Source organism: Rhinatrema bivittatum, chromosome 2 (genome assembly GCF_901001135.1).
Source record: "Rhinatrema bivittatum chromosome 2, aRhiBiv1.1, whole genome shotgun sequence".
Taxonomy (NCBI): domain Eukaryota; kingdom Metazoa; phylum Chordata; class Amphibia; order Gymnophiona; family Rhinatrematidae; genus Rhinatrema; species Rhinatrema bivittatum.
This window is the reverse complement of record NC_042616.1, coordinates 508,448,928-508,475,095: the sequence shown is the minus strand read 5'-3', so window position 1 is coordinate 508,475,095 and position 26,168 is coordinate 508,448,928. Positions and strand designations below refer to the sequence as shown.

General features: G+C 42.0%; 1 protein-coding gene across 2 annotated transcripts in view; it reads left to right on the top strand.

Moving 5' to 3' along the window:
- The window catches only part of DTNBP1 (dystrobrevin binding protein 1), a 400,954-nt gene that overhangs the window by 219,347 nt on the left and 155,439 nt on the right, over positions 1-26,168 (top strand). For both annotated transcript variants that reach the window (XM_029590691.1, XM_029590690.1), the window contains exon 6: positions 8,235-8,257. In XM_029590691.1, the coding sequence (XP_029446551.1) occupies positions 8,235-8,257 (23 nt within the window). The remainder of the gene's footprint in view (positions 1-8,234; positions 8,258-26,168) is intronic.

The following is a 26,168-nucleotide window of genomic DNA, read 5'->3' as shown; positions in this document are numbered from 1 at the left end:
TGTAGTAATCTGGGTCCAGCTGACTTCTTGTCGTTTCACTTTTTCCGCAGCTTGAATTTTCATCCTTGATGCCTCATTAAGCATTTCATCTATGTAGTCCTCATTTTCCTGAATGCTGCTCAGTCTTGCCATCTGCTTTCTGAATTCTGTCACCTGTTACTTGAGGGAGTCAGTCTGCAGATATCTTTTACACTGAACCGATTACTCACTATGGATCAGGATATCCATCTGGACAGCAGTAGTAATAACAGTGGTGATAGCTTTGGCAGTATGATGTTTCCTGGCAATCCTTCAGCTGTTTGGAGCTTCTGGTACCTGTTGAAAGAAATGAGAAAGACCTACCAAAGTCCCTAACTTTTCCTCAGCTGTCCTGCAAGTAAAGTTAGCAAGCCTGTGGAATCCATCTACCTCCATACTCATAATCCCTGTTTGTAGTCCTGTTTGCTTGCTTACTTGTTGCTTTGAAGTATGAAGTGTCTTATATTATCCTTTCAGAATTCAATATGTATTTATATACCTGAAGTATATAGTTTAGTGTGGTCCCTGTGTAAAATCTTGTTGCTTAGGATATAAAGTAAACAAGATCAAATAATTACCACAAGAATCTAATAAGATGCTATCAATCAAATTCCTTCAGAGTTTTCCTAAATTGTTGTTCTGTTTGCAGGTGACAAATTTAACCTATATCACTTGTTGCTTTCCCTTTTCTGATACAAATCAGTATTTTTCTAACCAATGACAAGTAATTTTTCCTAATCTGTTTATGATCTCTAATAGACCTATTATTTATTTTAAATTTTAGTCTGGATTAATGTACCATTTATTTGTGTAAGGCCACTAACTGATACTATTTGACACAGTTCTTTTCCCAAACCCCCTAAAGGGGCAGTACTCTATGTATCAAGTTTGAGTGAGGATTTATTTTGCATTTACACTTGTGCTCATAAGTTTACACACCCCTGACAGAATTTGTAATAAAGGAATTCAAAGCTGGAACCCCTGAAATTTACAATAACTCCAAGTGTCGTCTTTATTTTTCTTTTACAGGGCTTTCTATTTGGCATCACAGCAGTGCATTTAAATAAACATGTTGTAAGCGATATTTTTACCTTAGAACAGTGATTCTTAACTGGTGTGTCGCAACATACCAGTGCATCGTCAAGCACTGGCAGGTGTCGCAGCTTCTCAGTGTCCCGCTGTCCCGGTTGCGCACGAGACACACAAATTCTTCCACTAACACTGCTGCCGTTCAGTCCTCAAAACCTGCCTCATCCCTTCCTATTTCATTAAATATAAAGCCCCCCCTCCCAACCCCTCTCAAGACTCTCCCAAGGTCCATGATGGTCCAGCGGGGGGCCCGAGAGCGATCTCCCACTTCTGGGCCATCGGCTGCCAGTAATCAAAATGGCTCCGGCAGTCCTTTGCCCTTACTTTGTGACAAGGCCCATCACATGGATGGAAAGGCAGCAGTGTTAGTGGAAGAATTTGTGTGTCTCGTGCGCAAACGGGGTCCTGAGTGAGAGCGAGCCAGAGGGAGAGAGAGCATTTGTGTGTGATTTACAGCATGTATGTAAGTAAGAGAGATTGTTTGTGCAGTGTGATTGACAGTATGTGTCAGAGAGCATGTGTGGATTGAGAGAGACAGAGCAGGGAGGTGACATGTTTGTGTGTGTGTGAGAGAGAGGTAGACTGGTCAGGGAGGTGACTGATGTGTGTGTGTGTGTGAGAGAGAGAGAAACTGATCATGGGCCCTAAGGAAGAGGACTGTGAGGCCAGAGCTTCAGCAGCCGCTGCTGCTTCTGGTGAGTGCTATTGGCCTGCAAGGGAAAGGAGTAGGAGAGTTGCTGGACAGGGTAAGTAAAGGTGGCTTTTTTAGTGTATTTTTCTTGATTGACTTCATTTTAATTATTGGGTGTTATGTGATGTATCTGCTGTTTTGAAATATTTTATTGATATTTGGACAATTTTTAATAATTTTAATGAGTTTTTAATTAATTAATTTTATTTATAGACTTTTATATACCGTTGCTTGGAGCATGCCGTCACAATGGTTTACAAGCAAGAAAAATAAAAATAGAAAAATGTAAAAACTGTAAAATAATAAAAATGCTATTACAATTCAATAAAAATAATTAAACATTGGGGTCTAAGGATATAACATAAAATACTTAAGAGAATACTTAAATAACTAAGTAAGAACTAGCCATCTAAATTGTGAAATGGTATTCTGTTCATTAGCTGTTTTATAACATTTATTAGTATAGCTTTACAATTATTTCTGTGTGGGGATATACAGCAGCTTGGCTTGTTCTGTTTTCCTAATTGGGGGTGTATTGGTGTTTAGGTCCTGGTTTAATATTTGTAGTGTTGCCTTTTCATAGATAGGGTTTTTACTGTTTGTGTGCGCCATAATACGGGTGTAACTTTGTATGGATTAGTTTGTGTGCATTATTGCAGATGCTGGGAGTGTGTTAGGTGCTATATTTCTGTTTCTATTTCTTAGGTTCGCACTGCATGCAGTGACTTTTTTGGGTTTCCATTCCAGTTTGTCTCCATATTTATAATTTCTGGTCTTTCTGTCCTTGGCGAAGGTCAGTTCTGTGTGTGTGACCGAGGTGAGGTATTTTACTAGCATGTAGGCATTTGTATCAATCTTATTTGTTATGTTTTCTCAATAGGATATGCATTAGTGGTAAATTACTGTCTTTTCATAAGGAAGGCTATTGTGCCTGATAGTAGAGGGAGTTTGTTTTGCTTTTACTGAGATGTCATCTGAACCAGAATATCTTTTTTTTATATGGTGAATTGTATGGGGAATGTCCTAGGTCTGCTCTGCACCCATTGTTGAGGGTCGAGGGGGTTCCTGTGGATGGCAATGTATGTGTACATTTAGCCCTGTGACGGTGACATGTTCAGTGTGTCACGCATGTGAGAACCATCTGTCAGGTGTGTCCTGACCAAAAAAAGGTTGAGAACCATTGCCTTAGAAGACTGTACTTTGTATGCCCTTTTCCATGTAAAATCTGTTGTTATAAATGCATAATTTGTGTGTGTGTGTGTGTGTGTAGAGAGAAGGGCTGGGTGGGAGAAGGCCAAATCTATAAGGTGAGCCTATGGTGCCAAATACCCTTTCACCAACCTTGGCTGAACTGACTCCATGTGGGAAAGCAGGATTCCATCTGGATCTGTGCAGCTTTGGGTCAGTGGTTCTCCACCCAGTCTTGGTCAAGGCCTAGTTTTTCTTTTTATTTTAAGCCCTGGAGGAACAGTAATGGATTATGTCTGGTTCCCCCTCTCCTGGAGTAGGTAGGCAGACAAAGCCTGGGGGAGCCATAAAAGCGGCAGACTCTGTGTGACACACAGTCAATGGGCATGCTCTGGAGTAGTTGTAGTGGGGAAGAGGGGGCACTGAGAAGTGGAGAAAACTATAGTCACAGAAAGGGAGGAGGTGAACTAGGAGAAAGTACCTGTGCAGTGTTGGAGGCTTCTGTCTGAGGTGGTTGGACTGAGCTCTGTAAGGGGACAGCTGGCTGTGGAACCAGTAAGCCTCCGGGACAGTGGGGATGATGAGACTGAATGGGAAATGGAGGGGACTGCTGCTGGCTGGAGAAGGGCTGGCAGCAAGCAAAAACATTTTTTAATGATGTGGCAGTGTTGGAGTAGGGGCACTCAATGTGAGCTTATGAGCAGCAGCACAACAGTGGAATGTGTGTATCTAAAAGAGAGAGTGTTTGCATCAGAGAGACACCCACATGCACACTTTGGGGCCGAAGTAATAATTGTATGCTGAAAGCGGGCACTGAATAGTCAGCGCCGCTTTCCTAACGCGCCCCCAGGCACCCCTCCTGGGGGCACCATGCAATATTTAAATTAGGGGTCGTGTAATTCTAGCAAATGTGTTTGGCTATGTTAGATAGTTATTTGTGTCTTGCGCGACCCTAGCGCCTCTTTGATAACGGGAGCCAGCGAGCGTCGGCTGGTTGCCGGTTAGGAAAACGGATGCCGAATTTATCAGCGTTTGTTTTCCTAAAAGGCACGCAGCCAGGGGTTCAGGAAATAGATGCTTGTCAACTGAGCATCCGTTTCCTGCACCCAACTACTGGCACTTTTTTTTTTTTTTTTAACTTTTTTTTTTTTTAATTACTTTTTGAGGTGTTAATTTCTGAGCGCAAAAATGTGCATCTTAGACACACTGTTTTTTTGCATTTGGAATGAATAGCTAATAGCCTCATTCACATGCATTTGCATATGATGAGCACTATTAGTTTCACTCCGCGTTGGACGCGCATTGTGGAGGTGCTAATCCCTTTATTGCATAAGGGGATTAGATAGCGCCTATACAACCTGCGTCCAACTGCCGGTTATACAGTGCGTTCGGCTGAGCGCACTGTATTGCATCGGCTCCTTTGTGTCTGAGGAAGTGTGTGTGGAGAATGATATCTTTCTCTCTGACACAAAGTGTGTGTGTGTGTGTGTGTATCTTTCTGACACACGGGTGCACTCCAAGTTCTTTCTCTCTCACTCTCAAACAAAGACGCATCCACACACGCAGGCCGATGCAATATCGTGTGCTCACGCTAGCATACAGATTAACCAGCGGGTGGACGCAGGTCCATAAGCCCTGATCAGTAAGGGGATCAGACACGTGTTCAAACCAGCATGTAGCTCATACTGCTCATCACATGTAAATGCCACGTTGATGAGGCTATTAGCTAGTACCCCGATGTAAAAAAAAAACAAAAAACAACCATGCGCCCAACGCACACATTTTAACCCTCAAGAAATAATGCCAGCCCGGGAACTGGTGTTAAATCTTGAGGCACCCCAAAACCTGCACAGTAAAGCAGAAAATACTGTTTTTCTGTGATTCCTCGGGCTTAATATTGTCACAAAAAGCAGCAAAAGAAAAAAACAAAACAAAACTCTTGACAGTGGTCAGGTTAGGAAAAATGGACACTCAATTTGGGCACCCGATGCCATGGATGTGTTAGGGACACACAATTTATTCCTAGCATGTCCTTTTTAGTGTAGTGGCTCATTTTCCTATTGCATCAAGTGCCCAAGAGCAGTGAATTTGTTCGTGGTAAAAAATGGGCGCCCAGTTTGGCCATCTGTTTTTTATGTGCACTTTATTGCATTGGCCTGACAGAGCAAGAGTGTATGCGTTTGTTTGGATCAGAGAGAAAGATACACACCCACATTCCTGCTCTCCCTCTCAGATACAGACAAAGTGGGTGTTTGTGTCTGACAGATTGTATGCGTTTGTGTGTGTGTATGTGTCTCATTAGTTGACAACTGGTTGAAGAGATGATTGATTGGTGAGAGACTTTGAGGAATCCAGAATATATAACTATATATCTATATTTATATCTATATTCTATCTATATATAGATATATTGTATATATGAGACATATAACCCAACTTTTGTGTGGGGCCCAAACAATTGCATGGATGGATGGCGGGGGCTTGCAGTTCTGTTTGCTCCCTCCCGGTATAGCGTATGCTTTATTATTTAGTTATTTAGGAAAAATGTGAAATTTATATTGGAGATTTTTTGGCTCAGTTCTTCAAGACATCATATGATCTACTTCTCAAAGGTGAGGTTGGCTTTTGGGAGCTGCTGAAGCAGACACTGCATAGAAAGCACATAAAACAGTTGGACAGATATCCCATGAGCTTTTGAAAAAAATCCTCTGGACTGATATTTTCCTTCCTTTAAGATAGCGAGCTGCTCCAAATGCTTTTTTTTTGCATGACAGTTTTCTCCATAGGCCTGTTCATAGGGATCAATCTATTACTTTTCTTGCTCTTCCCTGAAGCCACCCTTCTTTTTTGGTGGAAGGGAACACAACCAAAGCCTGGGTAGTGGGAACCTGACCCTTTGGCATGGCATGTGGTATTCTGTGTTAGGGAGAGAATTTGTGTGTGTGTGTGTGTGTATTTTTTTTTTAAATAAATTTTATACTACATAAACAGTAAAAATACAATGAAAGCAGTTCATAATATAACATTCATTATTTAAAATTAAATACAAACAGATTAAAATAAAAAAAAATTCATAAAATACCATAAAGTGAAACACAAAATTTTCTAGTTGTATTGTCTGTCCTATGGTAAAATAAAAAGTTAAAAATAAAATCTAAAATAACTACATAACTCCCAAATAAAAACACCTCATCTTCAAAGGACTCTGCATTTAGTCATTCTATACCCAGGTATAAATCACTTCACTTTTGGAAACAAGTGTCTTCACTTGCTTCTAAAATTTCAGAAAATTCAGTTCTGCTCTAACAGACCCTGGCTTCGCAATACATGCCTGCAGAGCTACCTATGAAAAGGCTCGTTTGCATAATGCTTCAGTCATAACTTTGGGGCCAGTGCTGCCATCAAAAGACATCTCTGTGATGACCTTAATTCCATACCTGGCCTATACAATATAAGCCTGTCCCTTAGGTATTTAAGACATTGCCCCTGAACAATCAATTCACAATGGTCAATAGCTTAAATATATTTCTGTCAAGAATGGGTAGCCAGTGCAGTTCTGGAAGTAGAGGAGAAGCTCTTTCAGAGTTAGATTTTCCCATAATCAATTGTGCTGCCATGTTTTGTAATAGTTTATGGGTTAGCCAACCTGGCATCTACACATATAGGATGTTCCAATAGTCCAATACTGAACTTACAAGAGCATATGCTAGTAACTTTAGAACGTGCAAATCCAAAAAAGGACACAGCTGTCACACTATCTTTAACTGTAAATAAGCTCACTGTGCTGGTAGCTCAATAGAATCCAAACAACCCCCAGACTCCTAACCTTAGAAGAGATGGGAATGGCCATTAATAGGTTGGATGGTCAGTGCTAACAACTTTTCCACATTCCTTACATACAAAAGCTCAATTTTGTTCTTGTTCAGAACTAAATGGCTCTTCTGGGACAAGCAAGATTGATCTGCCAAACAGTTTAAAAAAAATAACTTCCTCATCCATATATTTCCCAGTAGAAATTAGGAACTGGATGTCAGCATAAACATGACTGATGACACCCAGTTGCTCCAATAGCAAAGCCAATAGTCTAATAAAAAAAATATTAACTGTGGTGAAAGGCCCTGAAAAACTCCTGCTATTACCATTGGGGCAGAAAAGGCATCACCCACATGTACGACCTGTGCCTGATCTTGCAAAAAAGATGCAACTCAAGAACAAACCACCCCCATAAACCCAACCTCCTGACACCTTTCAAAGAGTATCTAGTGGTCAACCAAGTCAAAAGCACTGAACAACTCCAATAAGACTAAATAAGCAAATTGACCAGAATAAAAAATACACAAGATATCTGATAAAGCCACCACACACACATTCTGTATGACAGTGGTCCCCAACCCTGTCCTGGAGGCCCACCAGCCAGTCGGGTTTTCAGGATATCCATAATGAATATGCATGAGAGAAAATTTGCAGTGCATGCAACTCAGCCACCTCACCACCTCGGCAAAAGTTGGATCACTCTGGGCATCCCAGCCCTACACCCTAATCCCATGCTGAGCACACGCTGGGCTAGAATTAGAAACCTGGATGACCCTTCCCTGATCCTGCTGTCAGCAGCCATGTTATATACCCCCAGCTACATGGCAGGAGCAACAATCTTGGGGGCTTTTACCCACAAAAATGGCCTGTTACAAAATTGCCCATCCACTGTGTTGGGTATCTAACGTGTATATGACATACAATTGTATGCATGTAAGTTTACCTGCAGTGAGCAGAGGTATTCCTCAGGGGAGGGCTGAAGAGGATTTTGCTCTTACGCACATTCGTCTGCATTTTCAAAAATGTGTGCATACATTTTCCTAGAAAAAATGTGCATACAAATTCATAGGTGTAATTGTGCATGGTTAATTTTGTTGATGGCATTTTCAAAAGAAAAGTATGTGCATACTGTTCTTTTGAAAATTGGTGTAACCTATACATGTATTTGATTTAAAATTTATGTGGGCTGATGTAAAATACCCCCTAAAGATTTTTAAAAAATGAAATCTAAAATCTCTTAGAATATGTTTTTAATCAGTGAAAATAAATTATTTAGCCTCATTCATATTAAAAGCTACAGTTCAGCATGGCCTACATCTGCTAGTGCTATGGAAATTAGTAGTTGTTTTAGGATCCTGGCATTACATAATGTGTCTATAATGAATATAAGAACTTACAGTGGATTTTTTTCTTTTTTTATTCTGTATTTTTACAGGAAGGAGCTTGAAGCCTTCAAAGGTAATATGTTGTACAATTTCTAAAAAAAAAAAAAAGGGGAGGAATATTTCACTTTTTTTTTTTTTTTTTTTTTTAGTATTGACAAAAAAAAAACTCACTTTAGTTTTCAATACAAAAATGTTTACTTTGACATGCCATATAAAACCTTAGTTTATGGTACTTGGCTATCTATATTTAAGAAATGTATTCTGTCAGACTAAATAATATTTTTTAAAAGTAATCTTGTTGATTAAGCTAGACTTCCATTATACCATTCAAAGCAGATGCAACTACTTTGAGTCTTCCTAGAGTGCTTTGCTGTAGTGCTAGGAACATGCCCTTTTACTGCCTTTACTGAGCATAGAGGGGTAGATTTTAAAAGCCCTGCGCGTGTAAATCCTTCCGGATTTACACGCGCAGGGCACTCGCGCGCCGGCGCACCTATTTTGCATAGGCCGCCGGTGCGTGTAAGTCCCGGGGCTTCGTAAAAAGGGCGGGAGGGGGCGTGTCCGGGGGCGTGTCCTGGGGGGCATGCCCGGGGTCAGGGGGCGGTCTGAGGCGGGTCCGGGGACGTGGCAAGGCTTCAAGCAGGCGTAACTTGTACAAAAAAGGTAGGGGGGGGATTTAGGTAGGGCTGGGGGGTGGGTTAGATAGGGGAAGGGAGGGAAAGGTGGGGGGTTGTGGAAGGAAAGTTCCCTCCGAGGCTGCTCCGATTTTGGAGCGGCCTCGGAGGGAACGGAGGCAGGCTGTGCGGCTCGGCGCGCGCAAGCTGCCGATTTTGCGCAGCCTTGCGTGCGCCGACCCTGGATTTTAAAAGATACGCGCGGCAACGCGCGTATCTTTTAAAATCTGGCTTACTTTTGTTCGCGCCGATTGCGCGAACAAAAGTACGTGCGCACGTATTTTTTTAAGATCTACCCCATAGCATTTTTGCCTCCATCCCCACTCATATAATTATGCATGTGATCCTAGCAAATGTGTTTGGCTATGTTAGGTAGTTATTTGTGTCTTCTTGAGATTCATATTCATACAGAGCCCGGATAGCAAAGTTAGCCGGATAAACTTATCTGGCTAACTTTAGAGGCATATTTAGTAGTGCAGCCGCACTATTGAATATAGCCAGCTATTTTTAGGACAGTTCTGTGGCATGACCAAACCTAGCTGGCTAAGTTATCTGGCTAACTTACAACCTGATTCACTAAGGCTTTTCTCCCATTCTATGTCTATGGTAAAATATCTTGTTGAATCAGGCCCTTAGCTAGCTAACTTAGGCCTAGATTCATCATTTTGCTATAAATTTTGCAGGCCTAATGCCTGCGATAAGAAAAAGGGGCATGGTTAGTCACTCCCTAGAGTATATTCCCTAGAGTACAATGTACAGATCTACTTTTCTTTCAACTCTCAGCGCTCTGAATGACACCCAGTCTTCACAGGTGTCTACTGTGCTGTTCATATATGAGATGGTGTATTTTAAGCTGCCCCACCAAGCTTTCCCCACCTCTGACACCTCAACCGAATTTAAAGGTCCCCCTGTAAGAGTGATATAAATAGTAAACTGACCCATTTGTCTAATACAAAGGGTCTCTCTCTCTCTCTCCGCAAAATGTGATAAAAGCACGCGATGCGATAATTACTGAATTTTTCGCTCCATAAGACGCACCTGACCATAAGATGCACCTAGGATTCAGAGGGGGGAAATTAAAAAAAAAAAACAAAAAAACTCTTGTGCTAAACCGGCTCTGTCCCCGAGCGTCTGTGCGTCTTATGGAGCAAATTAGGGGAGTGCATAACTTTTTTTTTTCTCCCCATTTTGTTTTCGGGTCTGGGGAGGGCCATTTCAGGCCACTACCCAGATCAGAAAACTTTTCTTTCTCTGGGAACCCCCCCCCATCCCAACCCTTTAAATTAATTAACAACCCCCCACCCTTCTGACCCACCTCCAAGACCTGCCAAATTAATTTACTACAACCCCCCACCCTCCTGACCCCCCCCCCAAGACTTACCAAAAGTTCCTGGTGGTCCAGCGGGGGTCCGGGAGCGATCGCTTGGGCAGTCGGCTGCCAGTAAACAAAATGACGCCGACAGCCCTTTACCCTTACTATGTCACTGGGGCCGACCAATGGCAGCGGTAGTCCCTGTAACATAGTAAGGGCAAAGGGCCGTCTGCTGCCAGTAATCAAAATGGCGCCGACGGCCCTTTGCCCTTAGTATGTCACTGGGGCCGACCAATGGCAGTGGTAGTCCCTGTGATATAGTAAGGGCAAAGGGCCATAGGCGCCATTTTGATTACTGGCAGCCGACGGCCCAAGCCCAGGAGATCGCTCCCGGACCGCTCCTGGACCCCCGCTGGACCACCAGGGATTTTTGGCAGGTCTTGGGGGGGGTCAGGAGGGTGGGGGAGTTTTGTTAGATTTTTAGGTTGTTTTTTTTATATTCGCTCCATAAGACGCACATACATTTTCCCCCCACTTTTGGGGGGAAAAAAGTGCGTCTTATGGAGCGAAAAATACGGTAATAATCCTGCGTGTGTTAGGGCCCTAGCGCAGGCATTAAGCCATTATAGCAAAATCATGAATGACCCTATTAAATCCTCCCTGTTACACCACAGAAATGCCCCTAACTTATCTGGCCAAATTGTTAGCTGGCTATTAAGTTATTTAGCTAGAATTTAGCCAGATAAGTGTCCACATATTAATTTAGCCAGATAACTTCTGAATTAGGCAGCTAAATGCTTCTGAAAATGGAGCTCATTGAGACTAGTATGTTGTGCTGTGTAGCTTACATTTTAATACACATGCCTGTAGTATATGTTCATCCATAAATATTATTTATGGATCATTTTTAGACAAAAAACATGCACATTTCTAAGATGTAGTTTTTATAGGTTTGTTTGTTTGCTTATGTTTTTACTCCTTATGTACATGAAAATGAAGGAATTGGCCATAAAATTTAAGAATGATTAGCAAACTGTAGCACAGATTTGTGCAGTTTACTTTTCCAGAGTCAGCATCAAATTGCTTTCTGATAGCTTCACAAACTCAATAGATCAGTTCGCAGATGATGTAGAATGTTTGTGCAACTCTTTTGTCCAAAGCTATATGCATTTATGTAATAAAGAATACCCCAATGAAAAGGGGCAGAATCATTTTGTGATAAAGCAGTTTGGGGGGTTTTTTTCTGTTACTGCTGTAAAAATCTTCTTATGTAACCAAACTGTGCTGAGGCCTAGATGATTTATAGTTTTTTTCTGTCTGTATATAGTAATAGATAAATATCTGATTGTGAAAACCAGTGGTCCTATTAAGATGGATCATGGAGTTTGCTGTATAGGTAAAGATGTTCTTCAAAGATTTCAGACTCTTGTACAATTTATATAATTAGCTTGGTTACTGGGTACATGTGCAGCTGAGTCCACTAAATTAATTTTTTGACATCTTTGGTGCATGGATTTCACTTTACAAAGAAAGCTCATTATTTTCTGGACCATTTTTCAAGTGTAAGCTTTTTCACATACTAATACAATCCTAGACTGTCGACCTCTAATATTCTGCTAGTGCTGTTAGACACATTTGTATTTAGTCAAATACTTTTTATGTGTTCTTAGTGTTTTAATGAGGTTTATGTATGTCAAGATTGTTTTATCTTTTATTTAATTATATTTTTGTTCATTGTACCTTGTCTTGAGGACAATGAATAAGAAGTTTGATAAGATAGTGTGGCCACATATATTTTCACATGTGCAATGATTTATCAGTATTTCTTAAGTGCTGAGCACCAGTTGAGATATGGCAAACAATTTTTATTGTCCCTTCCCCTTGGGACGCAATTCTGCTACTTTAGTGCAGAACTGAGTGGACAATGAGCAATTGTTTGCAGCCCGCTTAGTGAAGATAACCAGAATCAACCCCCTACCAGATGACTTTGGCCATGAGCTATGACCATGCCACAAAAGATTTCACTGTATTGTCTTGCTTTTTCTAAGAGCAAGTATAATCTGAAGAAAATTATATCCCAGCCATTTGGGATCTGGGTCTGCAGAAGCTTTGAAGATAGTTGCTGGAAGCTGCATCACACTGGCAAAGTTATCCAGTTTTCTGTGCTACACAGTCAGAACTACCATCAATGGAGCTCACTCCCAATATTCTCCTCCTCTACCTTTTTTGGATCAATGTAATATGAAATAACGGTGAATAAATGCAGGGGAAGAGGAAAAAGGGAGTCCTTCCCTGTGGTACCACATCTTGCCTTCTCTACTACCTCTCCAACATTTTGACATAGTGATTCTCAGTCCTTTCCTGTGGACACAAATAACCAGTCAGTTTTTCAGGATTGCCACAGTGAATATGCATGAGATAATTTACATACTTTGGAGATATCTATACAAATCTATCTCATGTATATTCATTTTTAATGAATGTATTCTATGTTACTATGAAAAGACATACAAACAAATTAATCACAACAGGATATGCAAAACTGAATCCTACATAGACTGAAACCATTACTAACTGCAAAGAACTCCGTACAGTTCTACAATCGCTAATTTTCTCAAATATTGACTACTGCAACTCCCTACTACTAGGACTCCCTACCAGCCTATTAAAAACAAACTACAACTACTACAAAATGCTGCGGCAAGACTTTTGGCTGGAGCCAGGAAATTTGATCACATCACACCCTCACTTATAGGCTACTGCATTGGCTACTGATACAATACTGATTATATTACAAAGTTTTAATCTTTAATTTAATTTAAACTTTAATCTCTAAAATCATACATAACGATAACCCAGGACTAATAGGCATGACACTTCAACCGTACACCCCACAATGAACCCTAAGGTCCCAAAACAAAGGACTATTAAGAGTACCTATGATCCGGAGTGCACATGAATTCTCCATTGCAGGGCCAAAACTGTGGAACTCACTACCAGACAATACGACTGATCCCAGAAAGAAAGACATTCAAACGTGAACTATCAGAATGCTGTGTCAACAAGAACTTATAGCTTAATTTAATCTCTATCTGAATGCAGAGTTAACAATAACAAGAACAAAAAAACAATGCCAAGTAATGAGAACAAAGTAGCTCATGTCAACTCACCTACATCCATGTAAATTACTAAACAGGTTCCCTATCCTACTAACCAATTGTCCCCTTCCTTGGTTGAGATGATTAAGAACATCACCCTAGATTCATATGACTCTATTTAGTTCTTCCAGTGTATCTGTCATACCAAAATATGTATCTTACTAAAGTATATGTAATACCAAAATATATCTTACTATAGTATGTTAGACAAATGTTATTCCATAATGTAATGACCTAAAGGACAAATGTTACTTTTGTAAACTGTTGTGATGTTCACTTGGAACAATGGTATATAAAATAACAAAATAAAGTAAATAAATGCTTTGTACATAGTGCAAACTGATTAGGATAAAGATAAAATAAAATGTGACATGGTGGTAGGTTTGTGGCTCAGGCCTTAGTGCTCTACTGCAATTTTGGGCAACTGGGTTTGGAATAAGAGTAGATATTGTCTCTGGAGTGGCAAACATCTGAGGGTGGGGACAGCAGATCAGCTGAATATTTGCTTCCTCTCAGCTGGCTGAATCTCACTCAGCAGAGAACAGCTTTCTGCTCCCTCTTCCAGCCCCTTCCCTCCAAAACAGAGAATAAGAGGGAAGGGTGAGTCTGAAATGAACAGAGCAAAAAAAAAATCTGCTCTGCTCACTATTCTAGACTCTCCTCTCCTGGCCTGTGTGACCTGGATTGGCTATTGTCTGAGACAGGATGCTGGGCTTGATGGACCTTGGCCTAACCATGCATGGCAATTCTTATATTCTTTTGTTTTAGAGAGGAGAGGTCAGAGCACATAGAAGGAAGCCAAGAAAAGCCACTCTGCTTTCTAATCCAGCTCCTTTCCTCCTGTCTTTCAGGGCATGAGGGGAGGAAATGAGCCTGGAGCAGTTGGTGCAGAACACAGAAGAGTGTGGCTTAGACTTTTCCTCTTTTGTCCCTTGTCTGGAGAGGAGGGGGTGGAGGAAGAAGGGACTGCATCACCAACAAAAAGGGGTAGAAAATTCCTAAATCAGTTACAGTTGGGAGCCCCCTATCTGTTGAGACTGGTTGGGCCTGGGTGCACTATAGAAAGTCATACACTCAGGCCCAGGGAAAGAGAAGATGTTCATTACTGATACTGAGGATCAGCAAATTTCCCTGAGCTTTCTGGTTATATGTTGTCTACAAGTAAGAAACAGCAGAAATCATTGAGGGGAGAAAAGAGGAAAGACCAAATACCTCCGTAAAAAGCCATGCAAAACACTACAATGATGGAGAGATTGCAAGGTTTGTATCCCCACTAGTAATAAATTGGCTGAATTCATGGCCAGTTCTATCATTTTAAGCAGGAAAAGTTTCTGCAGTAGCATTTTTCCTGTTCTGGCAGAGAGCAGATTTCTGACCAATTTGACCAGCTTCAAGAACAAAATTGCCTTGGATTTTGATGTAACCTTTTTTATTTCTCAAAAAAAAATGTATTTCAAAAAAATTCTTACGCTGAATTCTGCAAGATTTGAAGCATACCACAGTAAAAACATCTATCTTTTAATGACGGAGACATAAAACGGAAAAACATAAACTATTTATATAGTAAAACACTTCTTAATTTAATTAAAAGCCCCAAACTCCAATGTCATTAGATAATTTTTTATATTTCACTTCATTGATGTCCCTGACGAGAGAAATTAAAGGAAACCTCTTACAATGAACTTGAGTAATGGGAAGCTAGTGAATACTCTTCAAGAGTACTGTGAGGGAGAATCTGGGTAGTGATAAATGACTTGAGCAGCAACATTTTGATCAGGATCAGATTGCAATATTTCAAGCAAGAAAAATATGAATGCTGTTTGATAGACAAGTAGGTTAGACTAGAACAAATATTCTGGAGATGAGGAAAAAGTGGGATATGATTGAACTGGATACGAAACTGACTCCAAGATACGTACTTAGCAAAGGATATTTAGTAATCTGTAGCAAAGAGCCAGAGAAGGACAAAGCAGGAGAGAAAATAAAGGAATTATGTATCTTCCATACTTAGAGTTGAAGCCTTGATGAGTGGCACTACTGCTCATAAGTTTCATACTTGTGCTAATTAAACCCCTCTTTTCATATAGTAATATAGTTTTATTGGCAGAAAAAGACCAAATGGTCCATCTAGTCTGCCTAGGAAGCTTTTCATCGTAGCAACTGCCACTCCATGCAGGTTATCCCCAGGAGTCTGCCAAGGTCAGTAACTACCACTCAGTGAATGCTGCACATGCTTTGTTTAGGATAGTAATACTTACAAGCAAAAACCAAGCATCTATCAAATACATAACAAAATTACTGAAACATTTTTGCGTGGTGAGCAGCTTTCCCAATAATTCAGACAATGCAGCTTAAATGTTCTTTGCTTTTGGACTTGGCCATAGAAGCTTTCCCATGTCAGCATATCAGTACCCCAGACCGTAAAAGTCGGGACCATGCGTTGGCTGTTTTCAGAATCCAATACCCTTTTTTCACTGTCACACCATCAAAATGGAGAACTATATTGCAGTTGTGTCAAAATCATCAAGGCTAATAGGTTAAAGGTAATAATCCCTCATGCCTTCTGGTTAAGGATACTAACTGCCGCTCCAAGCAGGTTACCCCATATACCCTTTTCTTCATTGCCTTTGTGTAGTTTTAACTGGTCTGGGCCTAATCCATTTTATTTATGTGGATGACATACAAATTTTAATTCCGATTACTAAGACTTTGGAAGACACTTTTAATTTATGGACCATCTACTGTTCCACTATAAATCAAGTTTTAAAGCAAATGAGTTTAACATTAAACCCAAAGAAAATTGAATTTTTAATAATTTACAATAAACCAAATGAGAAGATTGAAGATGAAATAAAGAATGAAAAAAGACATCCAGTCACATTGCAAGTGAAAGATCTGGGCGTGATAATAGATAGCGAAATAAGTTTGAAACGATGGATAAACAATACAATAAAAGTTGGCTATTTTAAATTAAATGTTCTTAAAAGATTACAACTACTTTTACATAAACAAGATTTTAGAACTGTTTTACAAGCGCTTATCTTTTCAAGGACAAATTACTGCAATACGCTAGTACTTGGACTACCCGTTTCCTCAATCAGACCACTTCAACTCCTTCAAACGTCTGCCGCTAGAATCTTAACCAACACTAAAAGAACAGAAAACATCACACCTATTTTAAAAGATCTACACTGGTTACCGATTATATACCGCATCCAGTTCAAAGCTCTATCCTTGATTCACAAAACTCTCTACAATAGCATAATGGATTGGTTAACTGCTTCTTTGCACTTTCACACTCCCCAGAGAAATACCAGGTCAGCAAGCAACGGATCACTGCCAGTACCATCACCAAAATCCACACACCTAAACTCAGTCCGTGAAAGAGCACTTTCCATTGCTGGTCCACTGCTATGGAACACTCTCCCTCAGGATCTACGGCTTGAACCAGACACTAAAGCGTTTAAGAAAGCACTCAAAACTTGGCTTTTCCAGAAAGCATTTTCGGAGTCTTAAAATCTTTTAAACTTTACTTTTATCTTGTCTTTTTAGTGCCTATAATTTTAAGAAGTGTTAAATGTATTTATTGTATTAAGTTTTATGTATTTCATTTTCATTGACTATTTTAAATGCTTTTAATAAGGCATTTTTAATCAAATTGTACACCGATGTGATATCTATTGACGAATGTTGGTATAGAAAAACCATTAAATAATCATCCTCAAGCCATTAGGGATCCACAGTCTATCCCATGCCCTTTTGAATTCGTTTACTGTTTTTGTCCTCACTAGCACTTCTGGAAGTGCATTCCAGACATCCACCACCTTCTCCATGAAAAACTATTTCCGTATATTGGTTCTGAGTCTGTCCCCCTGGGTTTTCATTTTGTAACCCCTAGTTCTACTGTTTCTTTTCTAACTGCAAAGGTTTAAAATTTGTACATCATTAAATAAATTCTTTCAGGTATCTGAAGGTCTGTAGCATATCCCCCTGCATCTTGTTAGGAGCGTGAAGACGCAGTCGTTATCTCAAGAGGAGTTGTGAGCCCTTGGATCATGGCGCGGCTCAGGGAGGATCCCCAAGACACACCGTGAGAGGTGAGCACTTACAGGCATGGGCAGAACAGGAGCGAGGCTGGACTGAAGACAAGGCAAGGATCGACAGGAACAAGGCAAGCTCAGACCTCTCCTGGACCTACACACACCAATGAAACCTAGCAACGCAATGCTGGTCTCGAGAGTAGCCCTCTGGCCACTCGATAGCCTTTCCGGACCCGCCGCTTGGGAACGACGAGTACATGAGGGCAGAAACAAAATGAGACAGGAACTAGAAGACTCAGACGTAGACTAAGGATACACAGAAGACTCGGATGAAGACTTGGAAGGCTCAGGATACTTAGACTTAGTCGATGACTTGGAAGACTCAGATGAGGAATCGAGGAACTTGGAAGACTCAAAGACCCGAGGAACTTGAGAGACTCGTGGAACTTTGAAGACTCAGACAAGGTTTCAGGATAATTGGAAGACTCTGTCAAGGTTTCAAGATTCAGGCACTAGTACAGGTTGAGTACTGCCCCAAAGCGCGCCCTACAAAGCCGCCCATGGCTGGTCACGGACCATGCCAAAGGCGAAGGAAACTCCAGATGAAGCAGTGGAACTGAAACCAGGACATGATGAAGAATCAGGAGAGGCCTGCACCGCCTACTCATCCGCCAGTGGCTGGTCATGGGCCACGCTGAAGCGGAGCAGGTTCTGGCAGAGTCTTAGGCATGGACGGAAGCAGGCACAAGGAACTCCGAAGACCGGGAGAGGATTCTTGACTTGGGATACAGAAGCTTGGCATTAGAAACAGGAGTCCTCCGGAGGCTTGCATTGCTGACGAGAAGAAGGCCTTGTACCACAAAGCACCCTACACAGTGCCCCGCCCATGGGCTGGTCAAGGACCACAATGGTGGCACACCAGGAAAGGTGAACAGATGAACCTAGGGACTGGACGAAGAGCTGAAGATGAGATGGACGGAGTCAGGACGGGAACATCAGACATCAGAGACATCTGGAACAACAGGAGCAGGGAACGAGTTCAGCTTGGAGAAGAGACGGCTGAGGGGGGAAATATGATAGAGGTCTTTAAGATCATGAGAGGTCTTGAACGAGTAGATGTGACTGTTATTTTCACTTTCGAATAATAGAAGGACTAGGTGGCATTCCATGAAGTTAGCAAGTAGCACATTTAAGACTAATCGGAGAAAATTCTTTTTCACTGAACACACAATAAAGCTCTGGAATTTGTTGCCAGAGGATGTGGTTAGTGCAGTTAGTGTAGCTGGGTTCAAAAAAGGTTTGGATAAGGTCTTGGAGGAGAAGTCCATTGATGGCTATTAATCAATTTTACTTGGGGAATAGCCACTGCTATTGATTGCATCAGTGGCATGGATCTTGTTGGTGTTTGGGTAATTGCCAGGTTCTTGTGGCCTGGTTTTGGCCTCTGTTGGAAACAGGATGCTGGGCTTGATGGACCCTTGGTCTGACCCAGCATGGCAATTTCTTATGTTCTTATGTTCTTAAGTGATGAAGGAGCTCTGACGAGGGACGAGACCAGGACAATCAAGATGGAGACCAGGAACATGAAGAGCATTGAACGAAGATCCATCAAGGCACAGGAAGACCACGGAGGACCTGGCCAGAAGGAAGACCACAGATGCTGTGAAGACCAGGTCTGAAGGCCCTGAGGAACTGAAGCAGGACCCTTTTATAGTGCTGATCCAGCAACACGGTGATGACATCATAGATGAGGGCTGCAGGGATTTTCCCACTACTGGCCCTTTAAGAGAGAAGGAGAGTTGCGCGCTCGCTCCTATAGAGAGCCAAGAGGCTGAAGACTGCAGCGGTGTCCCTGCCGCGTGGGAGGCCAGGCAGACAGCGGCAGTGGTGGCTTCCTGCCACTCAAGCAAGGATCCCGGTGGTGGCTCCAGCAGCGATGATGAAAGGATGCAGCAGTCCGGGCAGCGGCGCTAGGCCGCAGAAGATGGGGCAATGGCGATGGCCTGCTGCAGGAGGTAAGAGATTGCCTGCGGCTAGGCCCACAGGCAGAATCCCAACACATCTCCTCTCTTCCAGGGAGTACATATTCAGATTCTTCTGCCTCTCCTCATAAGCCTTACGATTCAGACCCCACACCATTTTGGTTACCCTTCTTTGGTCTGCTGCCATCCTGATTCTATCCTTTTTGAAATATGGTTTCCAGTATTGAACACAGTCCAGGTGAGGCTTCACCAAGGCACCTGTACAGCGCATCACTACCTCCTTTTTCTTACTGGTAATTTCTCTCTCTGTGCATCCCAATATTCTTCTGGCTTTAGCTATCACCTTGTCATATTGCCTCACCACCTTCAGATCAGCAGACACTACCATCCTAAGGTCCCTCTTCCAGTCCATGCAGACCCAACCCCCATCACATACAGCTCTTTTGGATTACTGCACCCCAGATTCATGACTCTGCACTTCTTGGCATTGAATCCCAGCTGCCAAAACATCGAACAGTCTTCAAGCTACTACAAACTGCTAGTGCTTAGACGGCTAAAACCCTTACTAGATTTTAATGATTTCCGCTCAGTGTTACAGGCTCTCATATTTTCCTCACTGGATTATTGCAATTTTCTATTAGGCCTTCCACAATCCTCCTTGCGTCCTCTTCAGGTACTGCAAAACTCTGCAGCCAGAGTTTTAACCAATTGCAAGAAATGAGAACACATCACACTAATACTGATAAACCTACACTGGCTTCCGATCACATAGAGAATATGTATAAAACCTTGTTGTATTCTTCACAAGCAATCCACAGACAGAAAACTGGTTACATTTCTCAGTCCGTTTACACACTCCACACAGATCACTGAGATCGGCAAACAAAGGTCTACTTCACATCCCTTCAGTTAACACGGCACATCTGGCTCTGGTTCGAGTTAGTTATTTCCATTGCAGGGCCGAGTCTTTGGAACACTATGCTGGCAGAGCTAAGACTTGAACCAGAGATAAAAAAATTTTTTTAAAGTTTAAAGACCTGGCTCTTTGAGCAAGCCTATATGGACGATCTAAAAAAAGATAATTAACATCAAAAGTCCAAATATTTTACTTTTGTTTTATGATGTATACTGCCTTTTAAATTATTGTATTTTGTTTCCCTCTAGACTAATAATGTACTTTTATACAATGATGTGTTTTTCCTGAATGTTTTTTGGTTTCTTGTAAACCGTTGTGATGTAAACACAAACGACGGTATATAAAAATTTTTAAATAAATAAAATCATTTTTCATTCTCTCTACTCCTTCAGGCATGTCCACTCTGTTGCAGATCTTATCATCCGCAAATAGATTAACTTTACCTTCTATCCTTTCCGCAATGACGCTCACAATGATATTGAACAGAAGCAATCCCAAAACCAATCCCTGTGGTACTCCGTTCATTCTTCAGAGTAGGTTCCATTTACCATTTACTCCTGTCAGTCACCCCATTTGCAATCCATGCCATTACGTTGGTGCCCATTCCCAAGCTTCTCATTTTGTTTATTAATCTCCTAAGCGGAACCATATCAAAAGCTTTGCTGAAATCCAAGTAAATCACATCTAGTGCTCTTTCTTGATCCAATTCTTTAGTCATTGAATAAAAAAAAATCAATCAGATTTTCCCTGGTAAATCCATGCTGTCTTGGGTCCAGCATCCTACCAGATTGTAGATAGTTCACTATCCTTTCCTTCAACAGAGTTTCCATTAATTTTCCCACCACCGAGGTGTGACTAACTGGTGTTGCAGGCAGGCTTTGCAGACTAGGCTGGAGCTCAGGAATGGACTGGAACTCAGGAATGGAATGCTAGGCTAGACAGAGCTGAAGGCCAGCAGGCCCCAAGGACAGACTGGGAAATGCCAGGAATGGCCGCAAGTCTGTAGTTTCCAGCCTCCTCTCTGCTCCTACTCTTGTGAAGCAGAACAACTACCACTTTTCTACAGTTTCATGACACCACTCCCATTTCCAGGGTTCTATTGAACAGGTCTTTCAGTCGACTGGCCACCACATCTCAGCTCACTCAGTATCCTGGGATGTACCTTGTCTAGCCCAATGACCTTGTCCACTTTGGGGTAGATTTTAAAAGAAGCGCGATCAGCCTACTTTTGCTTGCGCATCAGACTCAAGCAAAAGTACGCTGGATTTTAGTAGATACGCGCGGAGCCGCGCGTATCCACTAAAATCCTGGATCGGCGCGCGCAAGGCTATCGATTTTGTATAGCCTGCGCGCGCCGAGCCGCGCTGCCTCCCCCCGTTCCCTCCAAGGCCGCTCCGAAATCGGAGCGGCCTCGGAGGGAACTTTCCTTTGCCCTCCCCTCACCTTCCCCTCCCTTCCCCTACCTAACCCACCCACCCGGCCCTGTCTACACCCCCCCCCTTACCTTTGTCGGGGGATTTACGCCTCCCGGAGGGAGACGTAAATCCCCGCGCGCCAGCGGGCCTGCTGCGCGCCGGGCCGCGACCTGGGGGCGGGTACGGAGGGCGCGGCCACGCCCCCGGGCCGTAGCCACGCCCCCGTACCCGCCCCCAAAACGCTGCCGACACGCCCCCGGAACGCCGCGACGACCGGGCCCGCCCCCCGACACGCCCCCCTCCGAGAACCCCGGGACTTACGCGAGTCCCGGGGCTCTGCGCGCGCCGGGAGGCCTATGTAAAATAGGCTTCCCGGCGCGCAGGGCCCTGCTCGCGTAAATCCGGGCGGATTTACGCGAGCAGGGCTCTTAAAATCCGCCCCTTTGTTTGCCTGGTTCTTCCCATACATTCTTTTCTGTAAATGGAGTTTCATCTACTCCACCCTTATCTATGTTCTTGTCAACCAGCAACGGTCCTTCTCCAGGGTCGTCTTTAGTGAACACCAAACTAAAGTATTTGTTTAATATTTCTGCCATTTCTTTATATCTCTACACACATTGCTCCTTGTTGCCTTTCAACTTCACTAAACAATTTCAGACCTTCCTTCTTTCTCTGATATATCTGAAAAATGTTTTGTTACCTCATTTTACTTCTTTGGCAATCCTTTCTTCCACTTGGCCTTTTGCTTTCCTGATTTCTTTCATCTCCAGGTATTCTTCCTCTTTTTGAGATCCTTTATACTTCTTGAACGCTGTTCTTTTTGCCTTTTTTTCAGCCACCTCCTTTGAGAACCAGATTGGTTTCTTACTTTTTTTTTTGTAATGTAATGTTTATTGACAACCATTAATGAACATTTAAGCAAAGAGATATGTATACATGTACAACAATCATATGAAAAAAATTGCTTGAGACTACTCCTCAGACCTTGGTTTCTTACTTTTGTTTATTTTTCTAACATATAGATTTGTTGCTTTTGTAATAGCTCTTTTCAATTTGGCCCACTATTGTTCCACCTCACCCATTTTCTCCCAGTCTTCTAGTTCTTCCTCAAGGTATGTCCCCATTTCGACAGTCATCTTTTTGAAATTCAAAACTCGGGTCTTCGTGTGACTTCTCTGTATCCTATTTGCTATATCAAACTATACCATTTGATGAACACTTATACGCAGGTGGGCACCCACCCAGATTTTAGAGACCACATCCACATTACTGAGCACCAGGTCAAGTATCACACCTTCCTTCGTGGGTTCAGTTACAATGTGCTTGAGAAGAGCCCCTTGAAGGGCATCCACTATCTCTCTACTCGTAGATTACACAGAAGGGATTCTCCAGTCTACATCCGTATTTAGTTTGACTGTGGGTGATCATCTGGTTGGTATTGGTAATAGTGGAAATGCAGTCAAAAATAAACAACAAAATGAGGTGGCAGCTAGGCAACTAGAATTAGAAAAACAAGACTGTTTCTATCAATGATTCATCTTCCAGATGTAATATGGGGTTAATCATACATAGCGTGTTTGCAGAGGGCAGGATAATTTAGTCCCTGTGAAGACTGCAGGAGAATATCATTCAATGACCATTTCATTTGGACAGCAGAGCATCAGGAAACTGAAAAACCTAACAATCTGAACAAATGTACAGTAACAAACAAATAGACAAGATTAAAAAAAAAAGTAGGATTGTATATATATTGAGAGAGAAACAGTTTATTAAACTGTGTCTAAAATAGGGTAGTCTCACAAAATATAAGAACTATAAATTTTTTCGTGTGTAACTACCATGTATTTTTTTAAGTGGCCTGAATGGATGAACTAAATGCTAATAGGCATTTTTCATCAATATTAAAAAGATCCTTGATATATATAAATAAATATATACAACATCTTTTTGCCATAATAAATGTTTTAATAGTTAAGGATTCGTTATTCTCTATCCTGTACTCATAAAAGTTTTATGAAGTGATGCAGTACAACCAATTTGGAATCTATTTTGGGATATTCTTGTATATGTATGTAGTTTTCCATCTGCAACTAGCTGAAAAGACTTGACAAAAATGACAGGCAGAAAAGGCGGTTTGCTAGTCACCTTGTGTATAAACATCCTCACGCTGTCCCTCCCAGTCATGCTCCCATTTAATGCGCATTATTTGTCATTTGCCTGTGCCTGAATCCAGCCCCCAGCCTATTCCTGTATCCAGTGCCCAGCCTTGGCTGCATCACCATGATGTACTCCAAGAAGAAATTCCTACTGGCCCCCAGAAAGCAAGGGCTCAACCTGCAGGGGAAGGGGCTGCCTAAGCAGAAGACTAGCCCTAGTCCTGCTTTGCAGTCCGGTGCTACTTGTGCAGGTGATTCCGGATTCCAGCTTGACTGACCATGACATTTTCAATCATATTCATGTCCATTTTCTATGGTCCTATTCCCTGCCCTTCCGCAGAAAACACCAAACAGAAATATTTGGTAAGCAGTTCTTGCTTTCTTGCCATCCTCTACATATTCCTCTCCTTTGAGTCTGACAATGCCGCTTTCATGCTTCCTTCTATCACTCACTGACTTATTTGAAAAAAAAAAAAATCTAGGCCCCCCCCCCCCCCCCTTTTACTATATTTGCTATTTTTAATTCCATTTCATCTTGATTTTCCTGACTGGTTTTCCAGATTATCACCTGCCTTCTTCTTTCTACGATCTCTTGTTTATGAATGATGTTTTACATTAAAGCAAAAGTAAAGTTGCTTACCTGTAACAGATACTCTGAGGACAGCAGGATGTAAGGCCTCATAGGCCACTCACCTCTCTTTGGATCTGGTTTTTACATATTAGCTAAGGTAAGAATTAAAAAAGCCTGTGTAATGTCCATCTTATCAGCCGGCATTCATATGATCAGTATGACATGCCAAAGACTTCTAAAAACCTTGGAGTAATCTTTACTGGCTGAGCTGTATCAGATGACATTACACACCTGTGAGGAATTAAATCCTGCTAACCTTGGCAAACACCTGATACAGATAAGCAACTTTCTCTTTAAATAATTGCAATGTGCAATATTAGTCGTTGTGAGCCAAATGTAGTAGTGATCTATAAATGTTTGATAAAATCTTAGAATACATTTTCTGTAGCAATGTCTATGCTAGGTTTTTTTGTCGAGATTTTTTTCTTTAAACACTTGTCATTATAGTCTTTGATTTTCCTTTTAGGATATCTTTTGGGTAATCTTTGGATCTCATTGGGTATTATGGTTTCATATATTTTTGGATTTCTAAATATTACTACTTTTGCATAAATGACATATTTCTGCTCTGAAAAATTTCCTTTATTTAAACCTCTCTTAAAAATAAAAATTAGGGGAACCTACCAGCATTTGTTACCCACTCAGAGGACCCGAGAGGAGGAAGCACTGCAGGTAGTGAGGTGGATGGCCCAGCTCTTGAGGCATTGTTCATGGCCCTCTGAGGAATAAGAACCAGCATGGTGGAATGCTGGTTGGGAAGCCTATCAGCATTTATTACCTGTTCCGAGGATACGAGAGGAGGAGACATTGTGGGTGGTGAGGTGAATGGCCCAACTCCAGAGGCATCGCTCAAGGCCCCAGGAGGAATAAAAACTAGCGCGGCGAAGTGCTGATCGGGGAGCTTACCAGCGTTTACCTGTTCCAAGGACCCAAGAGGAGAAAGCACTACGGGGCAGTGAGGTGGACGGCTTGACTCTGGCAGCATCGCTCAAGGCCCCTGGAGGAATAAGAACCAGCGCGTGGCAGCGCACAGTTGCTGCCGGCGTGCCTAAGTTGCGCCCGCCCCTTATTGACTTTTTTCTTCTCTTTGTTATGGGGAGAAAAAGGAAAGGCAAGATTCTGTCGTCAGGTTCTCCAAATCCAGCATTGTTAAGAGGACCCATGGTTAGTCATGTGTACCGACCTCACCCACAACTGCAAATAAATTTGAGTGTAGGTGATGAGGAATCCTCCTTAAGTCTTGTCCTTCGGTCTCCCCTGCTGATGCCATTAAGCACTCAACAACCAGAGTGTTCGCCCCGGGAGATGAGCAATGAGTTGTTTGGAATGGCTATTGGCTCTAGATCATTAGGAGCTGATATTTCTCTGGAAAACCTAGATGATGTGATACCTCAGAACACTACCAGGATTCTACCTATATTCCTATAAGTAACTTGTAAGGTCCTGGGGTAGCTATTCCTATTCCTGGGGTCCCTTGTCTTCTTTCGCCTTCTGGGGCCTCACATGATGGAGAACCAGAAGAGGTTATTTTAAAGGATATTTGGGGAGATCACATGAGCCAGCAGGGGAGGCGGATGTGGGTGCCTTAGCTCCGGGCTTCCCTCTTCTATCCAGCCTAATCCTCTGTACAATTTCGCCTATTTTTACAATTTTTAACATTATAAATCTTCTTGCCATTTTGTGCGGACACCAAACCACTA